The 21,727-nt window shown below is 40.2% G+C and overlaps 1 protein-coding gene across 1 annotated transcript; it reads left to right on the forward strand.

Moving 5' to 3' along the window:
- The first annotated feature begins 314 nt into the window (after positions 1 to 314).
- frs2a (fibroblast growth factor receptor substrate 2a) lies at positions 315 to 12,310 on the forward strand. The gene is made up of 7 exons (XM_079455225.1): positions 315 to 683; positions 7,837 to 7,944; positions 8,044 to 8,132; positions 8,347 to 8,533; positions 8,615 to 8,752; positions 8,836 to 8,999; positions 9,137 to 12,310. The coding sequence occupies exons 3-7, from the start codon at positions 8,070 to 8,072 to the stop codon at positions 10,067 to 10,069; spliced, it is 1,485 nt and encodes a 494-aa protein (XP_079311351.1). The 5' UTR covers positions 315 to 683; positions 7,837 to 7,944; positions 8,044 to 8,069; the 3' UTR covers positions 10,070 to 12,310.
- Positions 12,311 to 21,727: the final 9,417 nt, after the last annotated feature.

A 21,727-nucleotide genomic window follows, 5' to 3' on the forward strand; every position in this document is an offset into this window, starting at 1 on the left:
AACATAAACGGTGAATCGTAAAACAAGACATAAAAACACAAAACCGAACCTGAATAATGAACAGATGCACACGTTTATCTAGCTCACAATTACCACTATTGTTCTTGCCTGGTGTTTATTGTATGGAACAAGATGCTAAAGGTTATAGTAGAGAGGCAAAAGTAAATATGCGGTAAATATGGTACCCATTAAAATACTATAGTTTAACTAGGGCTTCTGTAGTAAAACCATGGTTAAGTTTCGCAAGAGTCTCTCTCTCTCTCTCTCTCTCTCTCTCTCTCTCTCTCTCTCTCTCTCTCCTCCCCCTCCCTCGGGCCTGACGGGGTGAGAGTAGAGGCTGCGAGAGCACACATTGAGTGTGCGCGAGCGCCTTTACATTCTACTGCCGCCGATCAACCGAATTTATCACATTTATTGACACAGAAAACATCGAAACCAGGCACACAACAGAAGTCTGGGTGGGAATAGCTATTTTAATCGTTTTTCTTCTTTTCGTACTGCTTCTGGAATCTGGGAGATGAACAGATGAAAAAGTTTCGCTGTTTTGGTGGCTGAGGGAGTTTTGATGCGGGCGATGAGTCCTGTGAAGAGATTTTACACATCAGACTGGAAAAACACGGATTAATCGCCTTTATCAGCATAAATAAACACTCACTAAACTCGCCCCGGGAGAAATGACTATAGTAAGTATACATTTACATTATATTTCGTGAATTAAATCTACATTGGCTGTGATTATTTGTAAGCGGGCTAAGTAATTAGCATAGTAGCATCGCTGAGTATTATATAATGCAGTCCAACCAATTCTTCGTGTTTTATATCTGATTTTATTTACTGGGCGTGTAACTTTGGTGTAAAAACTAAGATTAAAGTTGATTTGTAAACCGGTGTAGTAAAGTAAGAGCTCTGTGTGTTCAGGCATCTTTAACGTTAGTTGTGTGTGTGTGTGTGTGTGCTCAGTGAATAACACAGATTTTGTCATAAAATCTGACCAAGTTGATGTGCCATATTAAAACAATGAGCTATTTTACTGAGTGTATAGTCTGGTTTGTGTATTTTTTTCTGTTACAGTAAGACAGGTTAAATATTCAATATCAGTATTGTTAAGAAATAAGTTAGAGGTGAAATGGTTACTTGGTGACTGAATGAGGAGTTTACTTACCATTCATTCAGTATTTGTTTATTTGTTTGTACTCAGAGGGTTATAACAGCAAAAACATTGTTTCATCAGTCATTGTCTGATGTTTATTTGTTTTGTAACATCTGTCATTCCTGAAACTGTGTATTTATTGATTCAGTGAAATGTTATCAATGCAGTTCATGTTTGCTCATCTGTGAACAGTATACTGCACTCCAGGACAAGAAGAACTAAAATGATGCATAACTTACAGGGTCGGATTCATAAAGTTTCATCACCAACGTTTATTGTTTGAACTCGTGAAGAATGATGTGGTTCCTGGAGCCTGCGAGTGTCTAGGAAATAGCCTGAATGTATAAGAATTCAAACTACATAACCAATTTAATAAAAATGTCATTTGAATGCTTTCATGCACTCATTAGACACAACCACCACAATCCATGTTCATTCTTGCTCCAAGTGAGTCTGTGTTTGTTGTAGTCTATTGCATGTTATTATTCGCTTGATGAAGTGTTGATGTTGTCCGCGACCTTAAGAACAGACCACATGAGGCTTGCCCCTCTTGGTCACCTGGCTGTGAATTGATATTGTGCTTGTCTTATGGGATGGAGCTACAGTAAATAGAGGATGTATTAGGCTCTCTTTTTAAAGGGGTGTGGTTAACTCTGGGTCACCACACACCGGGAGTTACGGCAGTTGATATAGTCATGACCTGACTAAAAGATTGCACTTAAGTGAAGGAGTTTTGGGTGTGACAGTCAGGAACGCCACCACCCACAGCATAGACCTGGAAAACCACCTCAAACTGAAATGCGCTGTTCAGGGACTGTATGAGCTCTGCTGAGGTCGCAGCTCGGCTTGTGCAGATAGATGTAAAGATTCAGATAGAAAGAAACTGCAGTGGATCTTTAAAAGGTCTCCGTTTACAGTATGCCGAATAGACACGTTCCCACAAATCTGTGTGTGAGCTAAAAGGAGTGACTGTGTTTCTCCTGTTTGCCCAGTGACTCAGCACTGCCTTACGGTTTCCAGTTATTACGTTTTGACTTTTTTTCTGACGCATGCACTTCATATCGTTTTATTCTTATCAGCCGTGAGAAGCTATAAAAACATTAACTGGTCTGTATTAGTATTGGGGACATAAAAGCATATCTGCCATGACTGGTGCTCTGTATGAGGTGTGTTGTAATGTTTGGGATGTCATCTGCTTGTGCGTGGGCTCGATTGCTTTCATTTTGCACAGTTGGAAAGAAATGTCGAAACTAATCGCTAACCTGTACATGTGACTTGGTGGGTGCAGCAGTCATGTGTTAATTTTGCTGTGGGTATAGTGTGTTCATTTGAGCTGCCACAACTTATTGATAAAAATAGAAGATAGTTAGGTGTCGGTGTATTAGACAGGCATAATAAATACGGCTGAAATACTAGACCCTTGAACTTTAAAAGTGAACGCAAGTGTATCTGTCCTAACTTGACACTGGAGTCACACCTGAATGCCTTTAAGTTGGAGTCGTGCAAGGGCATCCCTGTGGCTACAGGTATTTAATTTGTATATATGACACATTGACATTGCAAACTACTTTGTAATGAGCAATAAAGAGGCAAATGACATACAGAGCTATTTCTGCAACATTCTGGATAGTTGAATCTATTAAATAGCTGAAAGGTCCAGGCGTGCACTGTAATTATCACATGCTGCTGACATTAGGAATCACAGAGTGGGAGTTTAAGATATGATTTTGGAACGATAGTGGGTTTTAAAGCCGTCTCACAGGGTCAGTGGTCGATCTCTCTGCCGTCTGCCCGCACTGACTCAAACTGACCCGAGCTTTATATCTGTATTTCAGTTTGACTGACTTTAGCAATCCCCCCTTTCTCTCGCTCTGTCTCAAGGAGAAAAATCATGCAGTGAGGTCGTCCACTCTCTTTCAGATCTTACGCCTCCGACACAAGCTTAAGCTTGTTTGCTATGTGAAGAGCTAATAGCGACTATTTTACTTATCGCGCATTCTCCTCATTGTTTCAGAACAGTTTAAAGAATATTCCTAGGCCAAAACAATCCTAAATAAAGACTAAAAAGTTTAATTTTTCTCGTTTCAAAGTGAGAGTTAATATTGAATTAAAAGAACGTAGATATTGAAACATAAACACAAAATTCCTACTTCATAGTGAAATGTTTATTTTCCATCTTTTTTTTCAGCTAATGCGAGTTTAAAGAAAATCTCTTATTCGACCTCCCCCCGCACTGACATGGCGTCTCCGTCTTTCTGCTGGGAGTTAAAGTAAACTCTAGCAGGCTTGTTTGAAGTGTGTGAGTCGCTCAGCGTACACCAGCTGGCCATACTGGGAGTGCTGGGTTACCGGGGTGACACGGAAGAACCAGAGAAGAACGCCCCCTTTCTCTCTCTCTGTCTCTCTCTCCCTCTCTCTCAATTTTAGTAGGCACACTTGCTAAAGAGCTCTCTGCCTGTTACCCGTCCCACACACGCTCGAGTGGCAGCCGTTTGTTGCTTTAACACATATGGCTGACCATATTTACCGCCTTATTGTGGCACTGCAATTAGCATGTTAATGAGTACTGAATACAGACTCTATTTTTTTCTATTCCTCCCACTGTACATAATGCAAATAGTTTTCCAGTGGACTATGGCCTCAGGCCACCCAAAAATGAATCATCCTGTCGCTTACTGGAGAATTTCTCCATCTTTGTCATATCTATATGGCTGGGCGCTATCACTTTATATACAGCATGACCGTAGAAATATGTCAACTGGTAAAGATGTGGCTGTACCATTTGTCTGCAATGTGAAAATGAGGAATCCAGGGATGAAATACCTTTTGAGTTGTCAAATATTTCATTCATTGGATTTGTTTTTGTAAAACTTTTTTGAGGATTAATAAAATAACTATATAACAATGTAATTATTCAAATTGTAGTATTTGATTTTGCTCACACCACCTACCCTATCTCTTCTGCGATGCTGGACATTTTTGTTCAGTTACACATGCAACCCAACCTTACTGTGCTTTCCTATAGAAGTGCGCATACATCATTATACCATCACACTTACCACATGATACATTTACAATGCTTCTCCAGACTTGAAACCGCACAGCAAGACCGTTATAACCAAAATAACACACAATACAAATACAAATCCTCATTACACATATGCATTATGATCGGCGTGCCGCATGTGTGTGCTCTTCAATGGAATAATGGACCGGTTTTGACATGACCGACACTGCTTCCCAGTCTGATCATAAAAGCAACACAGACTAATGTACACAATACCAGTTTAAAAGACGACACCTTGTGAGAGCACTTTCAGCAAAGAAAACCTACACTAGCAGACAGTAAACAGAGATTCCCGGTAAAGATAAATCTTAATATTAAACTGGTAATGTTACAGTGAACTAAACATATTAAACTGACCGTAGTATATTTACTACTTACTATTTATACTTATCCGATGAAATGTCAGATGCAGAATAACACCAAATATGCTCAATATGTTACATTTATGACTGACCAGACAAAATGACTCGTCTCATTTAGCTCACGTCAGCAACCAGAATGAATTGAGTCCTATAAATTAACATTTTATGATCAAATTGTTTTGATCCTGTTGTTTTGAACAACGTTTATCAGCTTTTCTCTTTTCTTCCGAGACTTGATAATATAGTTTATCTACAGGCTGCTAGTGTTTTGCGTTTTAAATGACGTTTTCCGCATATTCTTTTTTTAAGTTTGGCGGCTGGCGAACCAACTACGGGTCCTTCTACTTTACTAGATTGCTAGTGAACAACCCCCCCAGATGGGCGCCCATTTAGAAAGATTATACGATTGGTCAGTTTTACAGTCACACAAAATGAATCTCTCCCATTGATTTACTGTACTGTCAGCCAGTGGTATGCTTATTGAAGGCACCAGACGTAAGCACACGTTCGTGTCTCAGTATGACATTGCAGAATTGCGACTTCCAAATTCTGTGATCTTGAATTATTCTCGTGAGACTTTGAAATCTCACGTGGATGGATTCCGTATCGATCACGGATGTCAAATATACATATCTAATGGTGAAATTAGGCCGACTTTAGATGAAAATATCATAACGTTTTTAAATATGATCTTTTACGATAGTTAAGCTCATCACAGAGGGCCCTGGGGGTTCGCTACTGGAAAACACCAATACCTATCACTGTCACTGGAACACAAGCTGTGGAAGTTTCCCATCCATCCAGAAATCAATACTAGATCAGATTTGTCTTTTTCCTCGTGTGTTTTTGAGCACGGATAAGAGCTTAGAATTCCTTTTCTTCCCCAGCCAGAATCATCTAATGCCTGTCTGGGCTGTTTGGCTGTCAGAGCCATTAAAATCGAAATAAATCTTAGTCCTAATGAGTAGGTGTGTCTGGCGTTTATTCACTGCCAGTTGGAGACAAGCTGTCTGTCATATCTTCAGCCCTCCCCGGGAATAGACTGTTTAAAGCCAGCGTGCATTTCTACATCCTATTTGTCCAAACCCCAAAGCCTGAGAAACCCAATTTTAAATGGTGTTTACATTCCAGCGCAATGGAAGAAGTGTATCTTTATTTCTGCTGGGCCTCGGTAGCGTTCAATAAGGAAGGAGCGTGTTATTAAAGGGTAGCTGCAGTGGGACATATTTTTCCCAGGGCTGGAATTTCATGTTCAAAGGTGTAGCTCATGCTAATCCTCTGCTCATGACTTTCCAGCATCATTTGTACATACGCCATCACACAAAATGAAATCTATGACCGCCAGCCGGTTTTTGTCTCGCTATCGACACATCTCTTGGTTTGATTCTGCAGCATCAGCCCTGCTTGTCATTATCAGCATCATGGCGGGGGGTTTTGCGAAAAAATCTAGCTTTGAAGACCTGTAGGCATTTCACACCATTACAAGAAGATTCAAATGATGCTCCTGAATGTGACCAATGTAAATGTTGGATTGTGGTGCTGTATTGTAGGAATGCAGCTCTAAACCGCCCGGTATGGCTGATGAATTGATATGTACAGGTAATGAGGAAATTGGCAAGATGTTGACCTAAATCACACGTGATGCTTCAAATGGCTGTTTATACGCCCTGCAAAGTGCTAGATAAGTGCCGACTCCTGACTCATTTTTTCCAGCTGAGCGTTTATACTATTAGAATTCTTCACCAATGCAGAATAAAACTGCAGTGCTCCAGTGACCCCGCGTCGTTCCCAGAATGCAAATTCAGTGAGTCACGTTTGGCTTCTGTATGACAAGCCTCTGCAGAACCAATAGAGCGAGACTGGCTGAACTGAAGATTAAGAGAGAGAGATAGAAAGGTATTTTTGTGGTAAAAAAACCTACCTCTGCATCCACACCCTGTGCCTTGTGGAATGCGAACATTGTGCGGGGGAGAGACACTGTGGCTTCAGTCATCACATGGCCAGTAATACACAATACTGTGGGTGGGTGTGTGTGATGATGTCAGAGGGGCACAGTCTTACCCGGAGCGATCCCATGTGGTTTCAGTGAAAGCATTTTAGAATATGTCCATTCTTTCTGTCTAAGTTGTAGTAAGCAGTATGCATGCCTCGTGCGTGTTTTCCTGGTCTGTAGTACACGTTGACCTGCAAATCACATGTTCAGATGATCATTTGATGGAAGATTTAGTGTGATGAAGGCATTAGTAATGATTCATTTTTATAAAAATATAAAACCAAATGCAAAATGGCCAAATACATTATGGGTCCCGTAAAGAATAACAAGACAAAATACATGTTTATTTTTATGTCTGCGTTTTACCAAAAAGTATTGTTTTTGTTTTGTATATATGTTTAGTGTGAAGTCATTTGTAACTAGTTGTTGTAGGGAAATGTACTTAATTGTGGTATAGATCCTTACACTTGTTCCCCCAATCTGGACACTTGGCATGATATTGAACCTGTAAAACAGCATCTTATTTTGAGTGTTTGTGTGTTTTTCTATGACCTTTGTGTGTTAAGACGAAATACGACTCACTCCGTCTGACTCACGCTCTGTGGTTTAGTCCTGACCTCCCTCATTACGTGGGGGGATAATTGCCCAAACATGCAGCAGAAATGAGTGAATCTTGACACGCAGCATTGAGACAGCCACTTATCCATCCAGAGGAGTGTGCTTCTGCTGAATTCAGCAACATTCTGTATCATTGCTGTGACAGTTGCTGGGTTGAGTATTTTGTACACCTTTAATAATGTACTCCTTTGGGATTGAAGACAATCTTTAAGTTGATCTCCTTTGAAAAGATGAAGCGTAAACTAGAGCAGAGCTTTACTGGAGCTCATAAATTATTTATCATGAGAACTCTTCCAGCAAATTCTTATCTAACCTCTTCTGATTTTAGCCAGCAACTGACTTGTTTTCTATGCTAAGCAAAGGTTCGTTCACATGGGATGTTAATTTTCTTTTAACTAGACACTCCGTCTTTATAACGTATTGCTTACAGAATAATACGCTGGACACAAAAAACCTGCATATACCTGAGCCAATGGGCACAGACAAATCTAGTGTGTAGGTAATGCGTTGTATGCAAGGCAGTAGTATGCATGCTCTGGTTTTAAGGATGTGGTACAATTATTTAGTGAAAATAATGCATAGACATACATGCATTGTTTTGTAAGGCATATTTGTAATGTTGCCTTTCTTCCTCTCTCCTCCACAGGCAGCTGATCTATCTCTGTAACACAAACTCATGCTGGATGGTAAGGATGTTGAGGTGTTATGGTACTGTGTTGACGAGTAAAGCAGAATCGTTGATGGCTGGCTGTGGGTAAGCACCACATCGCCCTCTGCTGGCCACTTTGACTAAAGACATACCTTAAATCAACCTGGCATCTTCCCTTTCTCATCACGGTTGTTTGTCACGCAGGGGTCCAATGGTGTGTTGACGGCACCATGGGGAGCTGTTGTAGCTGTCCCGAGAAAGAGATCGACCCCAACCATCACAACAAGTTCAAGGTGAACGTCATCATCAGTGAATAGCTAATGTCATTTTTCTCACGATCAGAACTTGTCAGATTTTCCATACACACAGTCAGACCCCAAGTGTTTTTTTGCTGCTGTTAATATCTGAATGAAAAGATGGTTGCTGGAGTATGTACACAGTAAAGTGATACTGAAAGTTTCAGCAATCACATGAGGATGATACAGTGGTGTTGTTCTGCATGTGCAGGTGATAAACGTGGACGATGATGGCAATGAGCTGGGCTCAGGAGTGATGGAGTTAACCGAGGAAGAGCTCATTCTGCACACGCGCAAACGAGAGGCTGTCAAGTGGCCCTACCTGTGTCTGCGTCGCTATGGATACGACTCCAACCTCTTCTCTTTTGAGAGCGGCCGGCGCTGTCAGACCGGTCAAGGTGAGAATTTAACTCTCATTATCCTGCTCACTGTATCAGATCACTGCTGCTTTTACTAGAACCCTCCTGCTCTTTCTTTAGGGATCTTTGCGTTTAAGTGCGCACGGGCGGAGGAGATCTTCAACATGTTACAAGACATCATGCACAACAACAGCATCAGTGTTGTGGAGGAGCCCGTGCTGGAGCCAGAACCTCCAGTTACACCACACACTCCCACCAGTAAGACCGAACAGACACACGCGCTCCTCCAGTGCTCACACACAGACAGAACCAAACTGACTTCTGAACTGCTCTCTCTTCAGCTCCTGGTTACTCTGTCCCAACTGTAGCTAATGGAATCGGGCGGTACCCGTCGTTCGCAGACTCCTCTTCAAGACCTTCAAGCCGTCACCCATCAGTAGGCAGTGCTAGGTTACCATCTGTAGGGGAGGAGTCCACACATCCACTGCTGCTCAATGATGAGATGGTAAGCATATGAGCTTTACTGCAAGTGATTCTGGGAAATAATGTGTCTGTAATTTTTATTGCAGCATTGTCATCAGTTCTTTAGATATTTAAAAATATTGCGTGGCTTCTTATTAATATTGTGTGTACCGTCCACAGGTGCACACTTACGTCAACACGGCGGGTCTACAAGAGGAGCGTCGCAGTTGTAGTAGTGGACACGCCCCTCTGGAACGCTTACCGTCTCATTCAGAGAACCCACTGCCAGCCTCCCCCAATGAGATTGAGCCACGGGTAGTTTTGGAGCCAGAGGGTGCCAAGTTCATTTTAGGCCCCACCCCCATCCAGCGGCAGAGACAGCAGGAGTTTGGAGCGACCAGCTATGGCGTAGAACCCAACGGCACTCCGGTGAAGACTGTGAATGGCTGCACGGGACCCGCCGCAGACTGTGACACAGGTTACGATAGCGATGAGCGAAAGGAGGTGTCACACGAGCATACGGCCCCTTCCGTATCCTCCGTTGCAAGACGCGTGAGACCCCCGGTGCCTCTCCCCGATGCCCATAATGTCAACAACTCCGCCCAGAGGCGGACTGCGCTGCTTAACTACGAGAACCTGCCGGCACTGCCGCCCGTGTGGGAGACTCGCAAACCTTACAGGGGGCCGGAGGACGAGGGGGAACTCAAGTCTTCCTCTCTCAACGGATATCATCCGTCGCATTCCCTTGATCCCCAGCACAACTATGTGAACACAGAGAACGTTACGATGCCCCTAAGTGCTCACAAGCTGCAGAACTCCGGTACGCAGCCCACCGTTTTTAACTTTGACTTCCGAAGGCTCGGGGTGGGTGACCCGCTTCGGCAGCTCAACTACATTGAGGTGGAGATGGACAAAGTGTCAGACTCCAGTGGGCCTCACACCCCTAAAACACCCACCACACCCTTACCGGCCACCCCCACACGCCGGACTGAACTCTACGCTATTATAGACATCGAGCGCACGGCTGCCATGTCCAACCTTCAGAAAGCACAGCCACGAGATGATGGAACGTCCAGAAAAACACGACACAACAGTACTGATCTTCCCATGTGACCACAATGAATCTTGATGGAATAAAAGTCGGTTTTGCCTTATTTTATCCTCATGAGAAACATGTTCTGGTCACATTTCACTTCCAAAACAAATAAGAAATTGTGGTTTGCATAAATGAAGTCCTTAAATTACAATGACAGTCTTTTATACTGTAATGCAATAATTCTAAATTTTTTACAAATCAGGATCATATGAATACAAGCATAATGTATAAAGCTTAAAATATATAACATTCAGGCAAAATATCATGCTTTCCATGTTGTTTTAAGGTTGAACTATGACCCAGACATGTTTTTGTTCAGTTCAGTCGCATACATGGTGGAAGTATGTACTCTAGAACACATCCATCACGGTGGAGGAGGAACACAGGTCTGAAACATGTAATGTTTGAACAGCAGGTACTCAACAGAATAACATGACAGGTATTGATGAGGAAACACTACAATGCTTTTCCAGACCTCATTCACAAATGCTGTGATGTTTTTCTCTCTCATTTCCAAAATCAAAGTGTTGGAAATACTTTTGTAATTCACTCATTTTGCACTTGAGAGCAATAAACCATGCTCACTACGGTATTTTAGAATCACACGGTACACTGCGGTCACTTTAAAGATTCTTACATTTCTCTTAAAGCACCATGCAGGTACGTGTGTGTGTGTGTGTGTGTGTGTGTGACTGCCCTGCCACCATAGACATCTCTCTGAGCAGCTCTGTGAGAAATCATCTAATCGTCCTTCTCGCTGTTCTTAGTTACTGAGAAACCCCCGGTACGAATGGGCTTAATAGAGATGCACGATGTACTGTATGTGTGTGTCGGCCAACATCCGTGAAATCCTATCAGTGGCTTCATTTTTCTAATTCCAAGCACAAAAAGGAATAGAAACATTCATCTTTCAATGCCAGGTAATAAATGGTTTGTTTTGTATTGTACATACGTTTTTCCATGTTTGATTTGAGTTTCATAGTGAAGACATTGGTTTTCAAAACATCACACAAATTGGGATTTATATATGTGATATTATGATGACTGGCTGTCAATGTCGTCCAAACATTTCGTTATCTGTGCATCGCTGTATTTAAAATATTGGAGTATTGAATTGAGGATTTGGGTGACATTACTCACTATTATTTTATCTGGGCTTTATGGGTAGTTCACAAAGAAAACAGTGTTGCATGGTGTGTGGTGTTATTTAAGATAAACTTAATGGGCAGGAAAGTCATCTGCGGAAACACTACATTTTGAGTTGGTCAGGTGCATTAAGGTACTCGATAGAAACGAGAGAATGTAGCTGTTTTCTTAAGGGCTCAGAGAATGTACCTTACTTCACATCACTGTGTCTTAGCACTAAACATGATTGTGTTTTTTGAATGTGGATTTCCAAACCGTGGACACATCTGTTTACGGCCTGTGGAACAGACAGCAGACTGTTCTAGATGTTGGTTTATATTGTTAAGTTTATATTGTAAAGTTTATTGTACATGCTTATCGCATTATATCATTTATTTTCTACCTTGTGCAAAAGTGTGCAAATATAGGAACATTCACATGTACTAGTTGTAGAAAAACAAGCAGTAATGAAATTTGCCAAATCCTTTCTCCAGTGCCTGAGGAAATGAATGAATGATTGAAATATCCCGTATATGTGTGGGCTTTTATCTTTCAGGAAAGATGCATTTGTGTTTGAAAGCGTACATTCCTATGAAAGTATTCCACGATATATGAACGCTGTACTGAAACTAGTTTTGATATTTGCATTTGATATATTGACATCAGTTTAGTAAAATGTTTGTATTTTTTAAAAAGACAAAATATTGTGTATTTTGTGATATGTACCGTTACACCCTCTGCCATCAGTGCCATCTCTATTTTTGTAGCATGGCAAAAAAATCATTAAAAACAAAAATAAACTTGTGTTTGTTGCATTGGTTTCAGTACCCTGTGTATAAGAACAGCCATTATTTTTTATATCTACATTTTCTTTAAATTTGCTACAGAAAGATTGAAATTTCCGTAGTCACCCTGGCCAGTAGAGGACAGTCTAACACGACAAATCCCTGTCCGCTAAACCACCTAAACAAGATCTAAATGTACTCAACTGTGCTCGTTTGACACTATATAAACAAAATCTTTAGTATATTACATTTAAATGTCTTATTTATTTACATTTAAATGACAATTGAGTACTTTAAGTGTATTAAGGATGTGTACTTAAAGTAAATAAAGTGTACTTTTTCAACCTGAGATTGCTCTTTTTTGAGGACCACAGACACTGAATGAACTTCCAAACTAACAGTATTGGACAATTTGTTCTTATTTACTTAACATCATCTGTGAGTTATTCTTCAGCCTTCGAGTCTGGCGTGGCCTCCTGATGTGAGTTTTGTATCCGGCAGGAGTCAGATCAGAGCAGAGGCTCATGGGAAGCCGTATCCTGTGCTCATTATCTCTGTGCGCTGTGCGATCAATCCTCACATCTGATGTTTGTGGAGTCTTCTTTCCCTTTCTCTGTGTCTTTCACTTTGGTTCTGTGAAAATGATCCGGGCTGATTTAAAGCCGTCCGCCCGTTAGCTCAAACACCATCAATGGACATCATTGTGTGTTTGTGTGTATATTAAAGATGATCCGGAGATACCGCCGAGCACTTTTAATTCAATACGCAACACTCAATAAAATCCTGAAGATGGAGTTTGAATCTCTGCATGTTGATTTCTCACACAGTTCAGGTTCTAATGAGGGTCTGTTGACTGGCGTAGTGTCTTCTTCCTCCTGAGAAACCAAATTCATGCCCTTCCCGCTCTCAGGACCTCAGTGTCTGTCACCTGGCAACCTGTCTGTTGCTTGGATACAAGGCCTCTCCTTATTTTCTCAGAATGCATTAAACCTAACGTGACAGATTAAACATCTCAGAATATTCTCACAGTATTTGCCGTTCATATAACTTTTGAAACTCTACATCCAGATCTACAGACCTGGAGATACAACAGCATGCTGTCATGTTTGTAAGGTTTGGTTGCGTAGTTTTGTGAGCTTAGGAACTTTATCAAATGATCAACCAATCACAGGCCGCCCTGTCTCTGTATGTGTCTACAGAGGCTTAACCTTCATCATAACCGCGAAATACGATTGAATGAGTGTTGAGTATTCAATTAAAAGTGCTCGGCAGTATCTCTGGAGGATCTTTTATACAGATCCACACAATGATGGATGGAAGCTCACATTACTAGATCATTCCAAAGTGTTTTTCTGAATGTACTATTCATAGGTATTTGATTAGGATGAAATTCCAAATAAAAATATTTTTTGTTTGCATGAAAAAAACCTGGTCAAACTATTTCCTATTCATTTTTAAGCAACACAATCCTAAAGTTTCACATGCATTTAAATTACAAAAAAATCATATTTGATGAAATAATCTTGCCACCTTTCGTGCATCTTGGCATGTTGTCAGGTGACTTTATGTCACTACTGTGGTTTCTGCTTTTGTTTCTATTGAACAGACACTGGACTGAAATCACAATAACACATGCAGAAATGATAAAAAAGAAGGTCAAATTTGGAGTGGTCTCTTTATTTTTGTCCAGAACTGTATTTGATATGGACTCCAGTTGATGCAGGAGAAGCTGGGCAGCTGATAACAGCCTCCGGTCGAGTTTATGATACCTTTATTGCTCAAACTTGGTTAGGGATGAACAACACCCCTTAACCAAACATAACTCGCCATGGGGTGCTTACATACTTGTGGTGAAATAACTCTAAAACTTGAAATTCATGGTTTTCCAAGCGTGTCACCGCCCTGACCGCCAGAGCAAGGACATTCCTGATAAAACACTCTTCCTTACTGTCAGCTTTTATCAGGGGATCAGGGGGCGTGTTTGATATACTGATCATACACTTGCAGTGCGCGTGGTGTAAAGTTTTGCTCCCGTGATGATAGATGGTTACACAGCTCCATTATGAGCCCAATTCAGCCGGCAAGCTCAGATCATTTGCATACAAATAGTGTTTCTCAACAGAGATGAATGAGACCTTGTGGGCAGACGCCCGGCAAGTGCACGAACGCCACAGACATACACAGACACCGTTATGAAGGTTAAGAAGAGAAGGCTAAATCTACACCCGGCGAAAGGAACGCGCAGATTATTTTCCCTAGACATCATTGAGATTAAACAGAGAGCCAATGGAGGATTTTCTTAAGGTTTATCTCACATATTCCTCCGGAGAAAAAGAGTCAGAAATCTGAAGAATGTGTCTGTCATCCTAGTTTGAGAAGGGACGTCATCGATGTGTCAAACTGAGCTCAGATTTGTCAGGTCTGCATTCAAAAGTCAACATTATTAAAGATCTCAATATGAACTCGAACATTTCTCATCACATTGACTCAATCCAGATTATTTGACCTCCACAATTTTACATTAATTTACTCCTCCATACTCTTCGTGAATCTAATGGAGAACTCCATCAAATTTGATCTGACACCTGAGCTGTGAAAGATCATCACGTGAGCACCAGAGGTTTGTTTTGGATGAGGATGAAACATCAGTGAAAGTTAGTCAAGAGTTAGAATATGAATCACATTAGCGGAGAGAAAGTGAGCTCTAAAAACATCATCGGTGCCGTGTCTGTCACTGGCAGCTTCTGTGTTATTCTCCTCCCGTCTCCTGTTCTTTTAATAGCCTGCTATTTTTAGCCCTGGCGGGTGAGCCAGGGGTTTTTCCTCCGATCGTTTATCAAGTGCGAGCAGACGCTTGATGGATTTCCGCCTGAGGGAAACTCATTTCTGACATCAGAGGTCTGGCTCTACCCATGGGCTCTGGCTCTGTGTCATGTGCCTTTATCCCAAATTAAAATCGCAGAAGTGCCTTTTGTTCATTTAGCTGCTGAGGGCCGTTTTATTTCAGGCTGCTTACAGACCGTCACTTTCCTTCAACACACACAATACTCCACCGGAGAAAAGACTCATGATTCAATACTCATGAGCTTTAAAAACTCCGGGCTTGTTTGAAGTATTGAGCACATACTGTATGATTTCTCACATGGGGAGTGTGTGTATAAGCGCTCACAAATGGATACATTGAAGAAGATATATGGTTCCTATGGCAACAGATGAAGGACCTGTGATTTGGTACCTTGAAATTGTTCTGAATCAGGTTCTGGAGGAAGTAGAACCCAAAAGCTGTTCACTGGATTTCACAGGTTGATGTTATCATTGAACACATGTTTCATGCAATGAGTCTCCCTCATTTTTTAATGAAGACGTTCTCATTTCTGTATTTATTCTAACTGTATATCCTGCACTTGCTAACTGCACTTCTGGTTAGACCTAAACTACATTTCCTTACACTGTACTTGTATATGTGTAATGACAATAAAGTTGAATCTAATCTAATCTAATCTAATCTAATTACTGCTCAGATGTTGCTCTTTCATTGCTCAGGGGATTCGATAGACTTCTCAAAGCAGTTCATTTCACTATCAAGAATGAGATTTTTCACCTTCAAATGTTTAGGAGAAATAAGAGTTTAATTGTTAAAACAGAAGAAGGATTTCATGAGAAAAGTTTGTTTGAGTTCATTTTTAGATCTTCACTAATATTGACTTGTGATTGCAGACTTGACAAATCTGAGCTCAGTTTGACACATTCTATCTCTTCTCAAACTCTCATGACAGACACGTTTGTGAGATATCTGACTCTTTTTCTCAGGAGAAATATCTGAGACAAACATGAGATTTATGCAAAAGTTTTTCATTTGCTCTCTATTTAATGTATAGGATTCTGGATTCATTTGTGAAAGTCAACCGATTTGAAATTAAACTCGGTGTAAAGACCTTGAATAACACAAAAGCCATTTGAGCCTCGGAGTGAACCAAATTTCTGACTTAATTATAATACTTTCATCCTCCTAAAGAGTTTAAAGTTCCTTTTGGTCTCAGGAACAAAAAGAGAGAGAAAGAGGGGGATTATCTCTGGTTTACAAGGTCCGAGCAGATTTCTCTCATCCGCAGACATAAACTCACTATATTATGTCCCTCGTCTCATTTCTTCACTTGTTCACGGTTTGGAGCGATTCGTTCATTTTTCTGATAAATTGCTGGTAATCTGTGCGGCTGGTGTGTTGAACATTAATTGGTTCATTAGTGAAACGCTTGTGAGCTGAAATGCCACATTCATTCTCTCCGATCTAGTCGAGCGAAATACGGCAGTGTTCTGTGTGTCTCAACTACAGTGGGAACTTAAAACAGTTAAACACACAAAATACACACTGTACAGTGTGATTACTGATGGACAGTGTAAAAAATAAATGTGTGCAGGACTGTTAGGTTATAGAGTTCATATTGATATCTTCAATAATATTGAGCGTTTGACAGATTGTTGAGATTTCTGACTCTTTTTCTCAGGAGAAATAGCCTATCTGAGATGCAGATGAGATTTAAGCACAAGTTGCCATTTGAGTAACACTCACTATCAAGTATCCATCATAAACATGTTTATGGTTTAAAGCCGTAATGTATTCAAGTCTATGAAGATAAACGTAAAACATGGAATCTCTGTAATGCAAATTTCATATCATTTCTGTCTACAAAAACTAACATGAATTTGTGATCTAACAGCGTTATATAATGTTCATGTTTTAATAATAATCTATAGCTGATCTCCGGGTGCGTTGAGGTTAAAACCCCTGGTTTTAATTTAGTGATACGCTTCATGGTGCTTCATTTGGTTTGTTATGCCATCTATATACAGTTTATGTATATTTGAGATCTCAGCATCCTTCTGTAGCCATGAGCTCACAGTAACACACCACACCGAGGTATCAAACATTAAAAATGTTTTAAAACGTCTTCAATAATGCACAGCGCTCCGTCTCAGAGCAAGAAGTGGAAAATCCAAAGTGACAAATTATGGAAAGTAACACACATGAAGCCGTTTTTAGCTTCGGATGCCTGCGTCACTATGGCAACCATCGGGCATAATCGGCCTTGACTTATAGCAGCATGAAATGATGCACTTCTAAAGTTTCACATGTGATACGAGACACTTGCACACACACACACACACACACACACACACACATTCTACACAATCACTGGCTACACAGAACATAATCAAATATATCATCATTTTGGGTTTTAATTAGTCACAACATTGAGAAAGTGAGTAAGTGACCCTATAAACTTCTGAACTGTTGTCTACTAGCAAAAAAAGCCAGGAGCTCTGAATCTGTTGAATGTCAGATCTTCTTCCCGACCTGCCTGTCAAAACAGGAGCACAGAATGTTGACTGACAGCATGTACAGTATGACACGAAATCCTCCATCAGTGAAAAGAAACCTGAATATCCTACTGTTTCATGCTTCATCGATTTAAACAAAAAACCCAAGGTTAATCCATAAGGGATATGCTGAACGGCATGAATACATTTTCAGGTGTTTATATTCCTGAGAAGGTATCTGTCTCACGCTGACCTTTAGCCTGTGAAATAAATATTTACACCAGCACGCCTGACACCTGTGCTTTCACTTGCATTCCACACACTGAAAATAATACAGCATGTTCACCGGCCTACAGAGAACACAATGAGCTGCGAGACCGCCGCCGGCGTCAAGAGACTTCAATGTTCAAATCTCAGTCTGACAAACTTGCATGACATTGTTGCTACGACCTTCAGGCTTTCACATGTAAATCAGCTTTATCATCTAAACACAATGAGTCTGACCAATTGAGAAAAGAATCAATCAATCAATCAAAGGGAAAACCCCCCCACCACATGAGCTATTGGAATAACATCTGATCAAGATGATTAATAAAAAACATAACATTCAAGTTTTATGTTTTAAATTATTATTTGTGAATCTAGACACAAGAGTTGATGATGAAGAACAACTGTGTCTTTTTTCTAACATCATAGTCTCATAAACTCTGTGAAGCATTCAATGTCAGTGTTTGACCTCTATCCCGCAGAAGAGAGACGACATCATTTAACAGCTGATCCAGGACCAGACATCAGTGATGTGAGCTTGGTCAGGCATAGCCGAATCGCTACATTTACTCTATAGATCTGAGAATTCAGAGACTCCTGAGACCGAGGAATAATGAAGCTACAGCGAGCAATGAGTGAGAAAAAATGATACAACTATTATCATCTGTTTTGCTTAAAGCTCACATCAGACGTTTATAAGCATCAGGCAGGAGAACAGACGAGATGGATGTCAGACGTGAAGTGATTTCTACCTCTGACATTAATGTGAGACAGATGACTCTCATATGATCCAGACCTGACTGTTTTATCATCTGTATATTGGGATTGATCTTTAGCATGAGCACAACATACAGCCACGAAAATCATTAAAGTGGCCTTGCAATGGTGTTTCATGCATTCTGACTTACAATGTTAAACGCGCTGTCTTCTCATGCTTAACATGGTCATCTTGTCAAAAAACGAGTTGGACGTAATATTTCTGTGAACATGAAAAGTCGTGACAACTTCTCTTAGTCCCTTATTGGCCAATTCTCCCGGAAAAGCAGATACTGTATGTTATAAACGGTGGATATAACGCTGGATTTGGAGATTGTTTGTAGTTACAGCTGTATCCGTCTTATATAAATGTGATCAAACTAAAGACTCTACGGATATTTGAAGGGTGCTATTCTATTCTGTAAGTACTCAAGATTAACATGAGATATCTGGAAGCTCTGTGTGTTACGGCCGCTTTAAGAGACCATTTCAGAGTCTGTTTTTCTGATTTTAAAATGTATTATTTAGGGCAAATGATTTTATTTTTGCATTCTGTGAACTACTGACAATATTTCTCCCAAATTTCAAATACAAATATTTCTGTTTGCATTTATTTGCAGAAAATGAAACTGGAGACAATAACAGAACAAAAGATTCTCTGTATTTTTTCAGACCTCAAATACTGCAAGGAAAAAAGTTTATATCCACTTTTAAGCAATAACAATTATATTTCCTTTCATGTGATAATCTTGATTTTGTATCACAGTTTTCATGTGTCTTGTCATGGTGTCAGTCTTTCACATCGATGTTGGATGACGTCACTCCTGATGTGTTTTTTTGTATAAATGATAAATATAATAAATAGAATTGTATTGAAATAAACACTGGACTGGAATGACCACAATACATCTAGAATTGCTGATTGGTGATGGTCTTTTTTTCACGGCTGTATGTCTGCGTTCACCCAAAATAAAAATCAGAATATCTCAGTTAGTTCTCCTAAAACACAATGAGATAACAAGGAAAACGTGTCGTTCGTCTCAGGTTATTTTATTCTGAGAAAAAGAAATCTCAAAGAATAACCAGGCAACTTAACTACTGTATGTACAACACATAATAATGTGAAACCTTGAGACAAGGTTTTTGTTCATTTTTTGTTTCATTCCATTGACTGCCCTGAAAAGACTGTAAAGCCAAAACTCAAGCCATGAAGGTCAACCCACAAACACGTGTGTGTAAAGCTCTTTCTCTCAAACACAATTCAAAGCCCCATCACTCTCTGAAATACATTTCACACATCTGAATGCCACTGAAAAACGATTCACAGGGAGATTTGAATGCCAATTGATTTGAAATGATTGCAAATTCATGCGGTCTGAATATTTTCTCCACAAGAGTCATCACACATGAGATTTCTTCAAATATCAAAGTTCTTTTTGCTAGGGAATGAGATTAAATAGAGAGCAAGAGGACAATTCTTGTGTTTATCACATTTATGTCCCGAGACAAAGACAGCAGTAATCTCACATATGTCTCCTTTATCATTTCAGTCTCACTCTGTGCTTTTACCAAGATGCCATATATGCAATATATGAAACAAAACATTTCCATCTATTGGAACCAAATGCTTATATTTTTCAATGTGTGAAAATCGGCAATTGCTTCAAGATATACTGAAACATATTAAAGGGATAGTTCACCCAAAAATGAAAATTCTGTCACAAATTACTCACTCTCTAGTCCTACAAGCATATTAGGAAAAATTGACACTGGTAGTCAAAAGTGCCCTGTTTGCTGTCCTTCTTCAAAATATAACAGAACAAAAACAAATGTGAAAATACTTTTTCCTACTATGGTAGTCAATGTGGTTACAAGCATACTTCCAAATATATCTCTCTGTGTTCATCACAACAAAGAAACTTTCAAATACTCATTCAAATATGTTTTAAATTATTAAATATACTGACTGTGAATATATAGAAAATGATCCTTTCTTTGCATAATGGAAAGTCTGGTTGAAAATCATGTTACATTTTGAATGCAAGGGAATTTTTAAGCGCAAAGACAAATCTGAAACACACATCAAACATCTTTGCCTGATCTTGAAAAGTTTGACACTGAGCTCTGAAAGTGTGTAGAAGTATTTGCCATAATAATCATTTATAGATTTCCATTCCTTGAGGCCTGCAAAAAAAAGACTACGTTTAGCAGGTGACTAAATAAAAAAAAACGTGTCAGACTGACGATGAACACACACACACATCCTACGATGTAAACTGGTTATAAGACATATGAGCCAGAAAGGATTGAGTGTGTGTGCATGAAAGAATGTGTTTATTTCTCACTGCTTCTTTATTTCTCATCTGGTTAGAAATATTCTCTCGTTTATATCTCACTTCGATCTCAGACACGTCACATGATCCTCAATGTGATTTCTCTGTCACACATTACGTGATTCCTTGATGTCGTATCAATTCAAATAGATTCAAATCACTGTAATATTATTTTAAAGAGTTGAAATATTTCATAATATTCATTTATGAGATCTGTGACATGCGGAGTTAAATGTGTGTGTGTGTTTATAGAGAGAGTCTTATCTCTCATGCATGGGGAGGGTTTGTTACAGCTCTACGTGCTCGGAAACCAAACAAACAAACGTTCAGCTTGAACGCACACGAAACCAAATGAGCTTTTTTCCTTTACTGCCGGCTGAGAGGTGGAGAGGTGTGTTATTTGACAGGAGCTCAGGCTTTCACACTAATGAAGACTGACACACACACGTACCTAAACCAAACCCTCACACAACCTTTTCAAATGAGCATCATTTAGTGTATTTAACAGTCCATTTTTATCACAGGTGCCTCGGACTTGCGGGCATTAAGTCTGAAATTCTTTGCTGAGTCAGAAGCGGTAAATTCACGGTACATCAGTATGGAGAAACACATAAATGTGAAACGGTGTGTCGACGGGTCTGTGTTTGCACTGAAAAACAGAGGTTTGAGAGCATTCGACTCATCCGCCCACGATATTCTGGTCTATAAAAAGAAGGTGTTAATGAAAGAGAGAGATAAGGCCGGGCAGATGGCCTCCTCCTCAGGCACGGCTGGGGCCGTATGGCAGAGCTGGAAATGATGCCCGGCATCAATGGAGGAGCTGGGAGGAGACGATACGCGAGCACATACTGACCTCTGATAAGATCAGGTGACCTTTCACGAGGAAGACGAGCAGTGAATTAAGACTTAACGGCAGGGTGTGTGATTTCTCTTAGCCGTTGTCAGATGTTGAAATGATCAAAACAAAGCAAACCCCTACCCCATCTTTGCTTTCATCAGCGCTCGGCTCGACTAATGTCCGTCCTGTGAACTGTGCACATTACTGCTGATGGTCTGTTAGGTTGTTTTGGTACTCGGCCCGACTTTGTCT

Source organism: Barbatula barbatula (genome assembly GCF_947034865.1).
Source record: "Barbatula barbatula genome assembly, chromosome: 4".
In the NCBI taxonomy this organism is placed as follows: domain Eukaryota; kingdom Metazoa; phylum Chordata; class Actinopteri; order Cypriniformes; family Nemacheilidae; genus Barbatula; species Barbatula barbatula.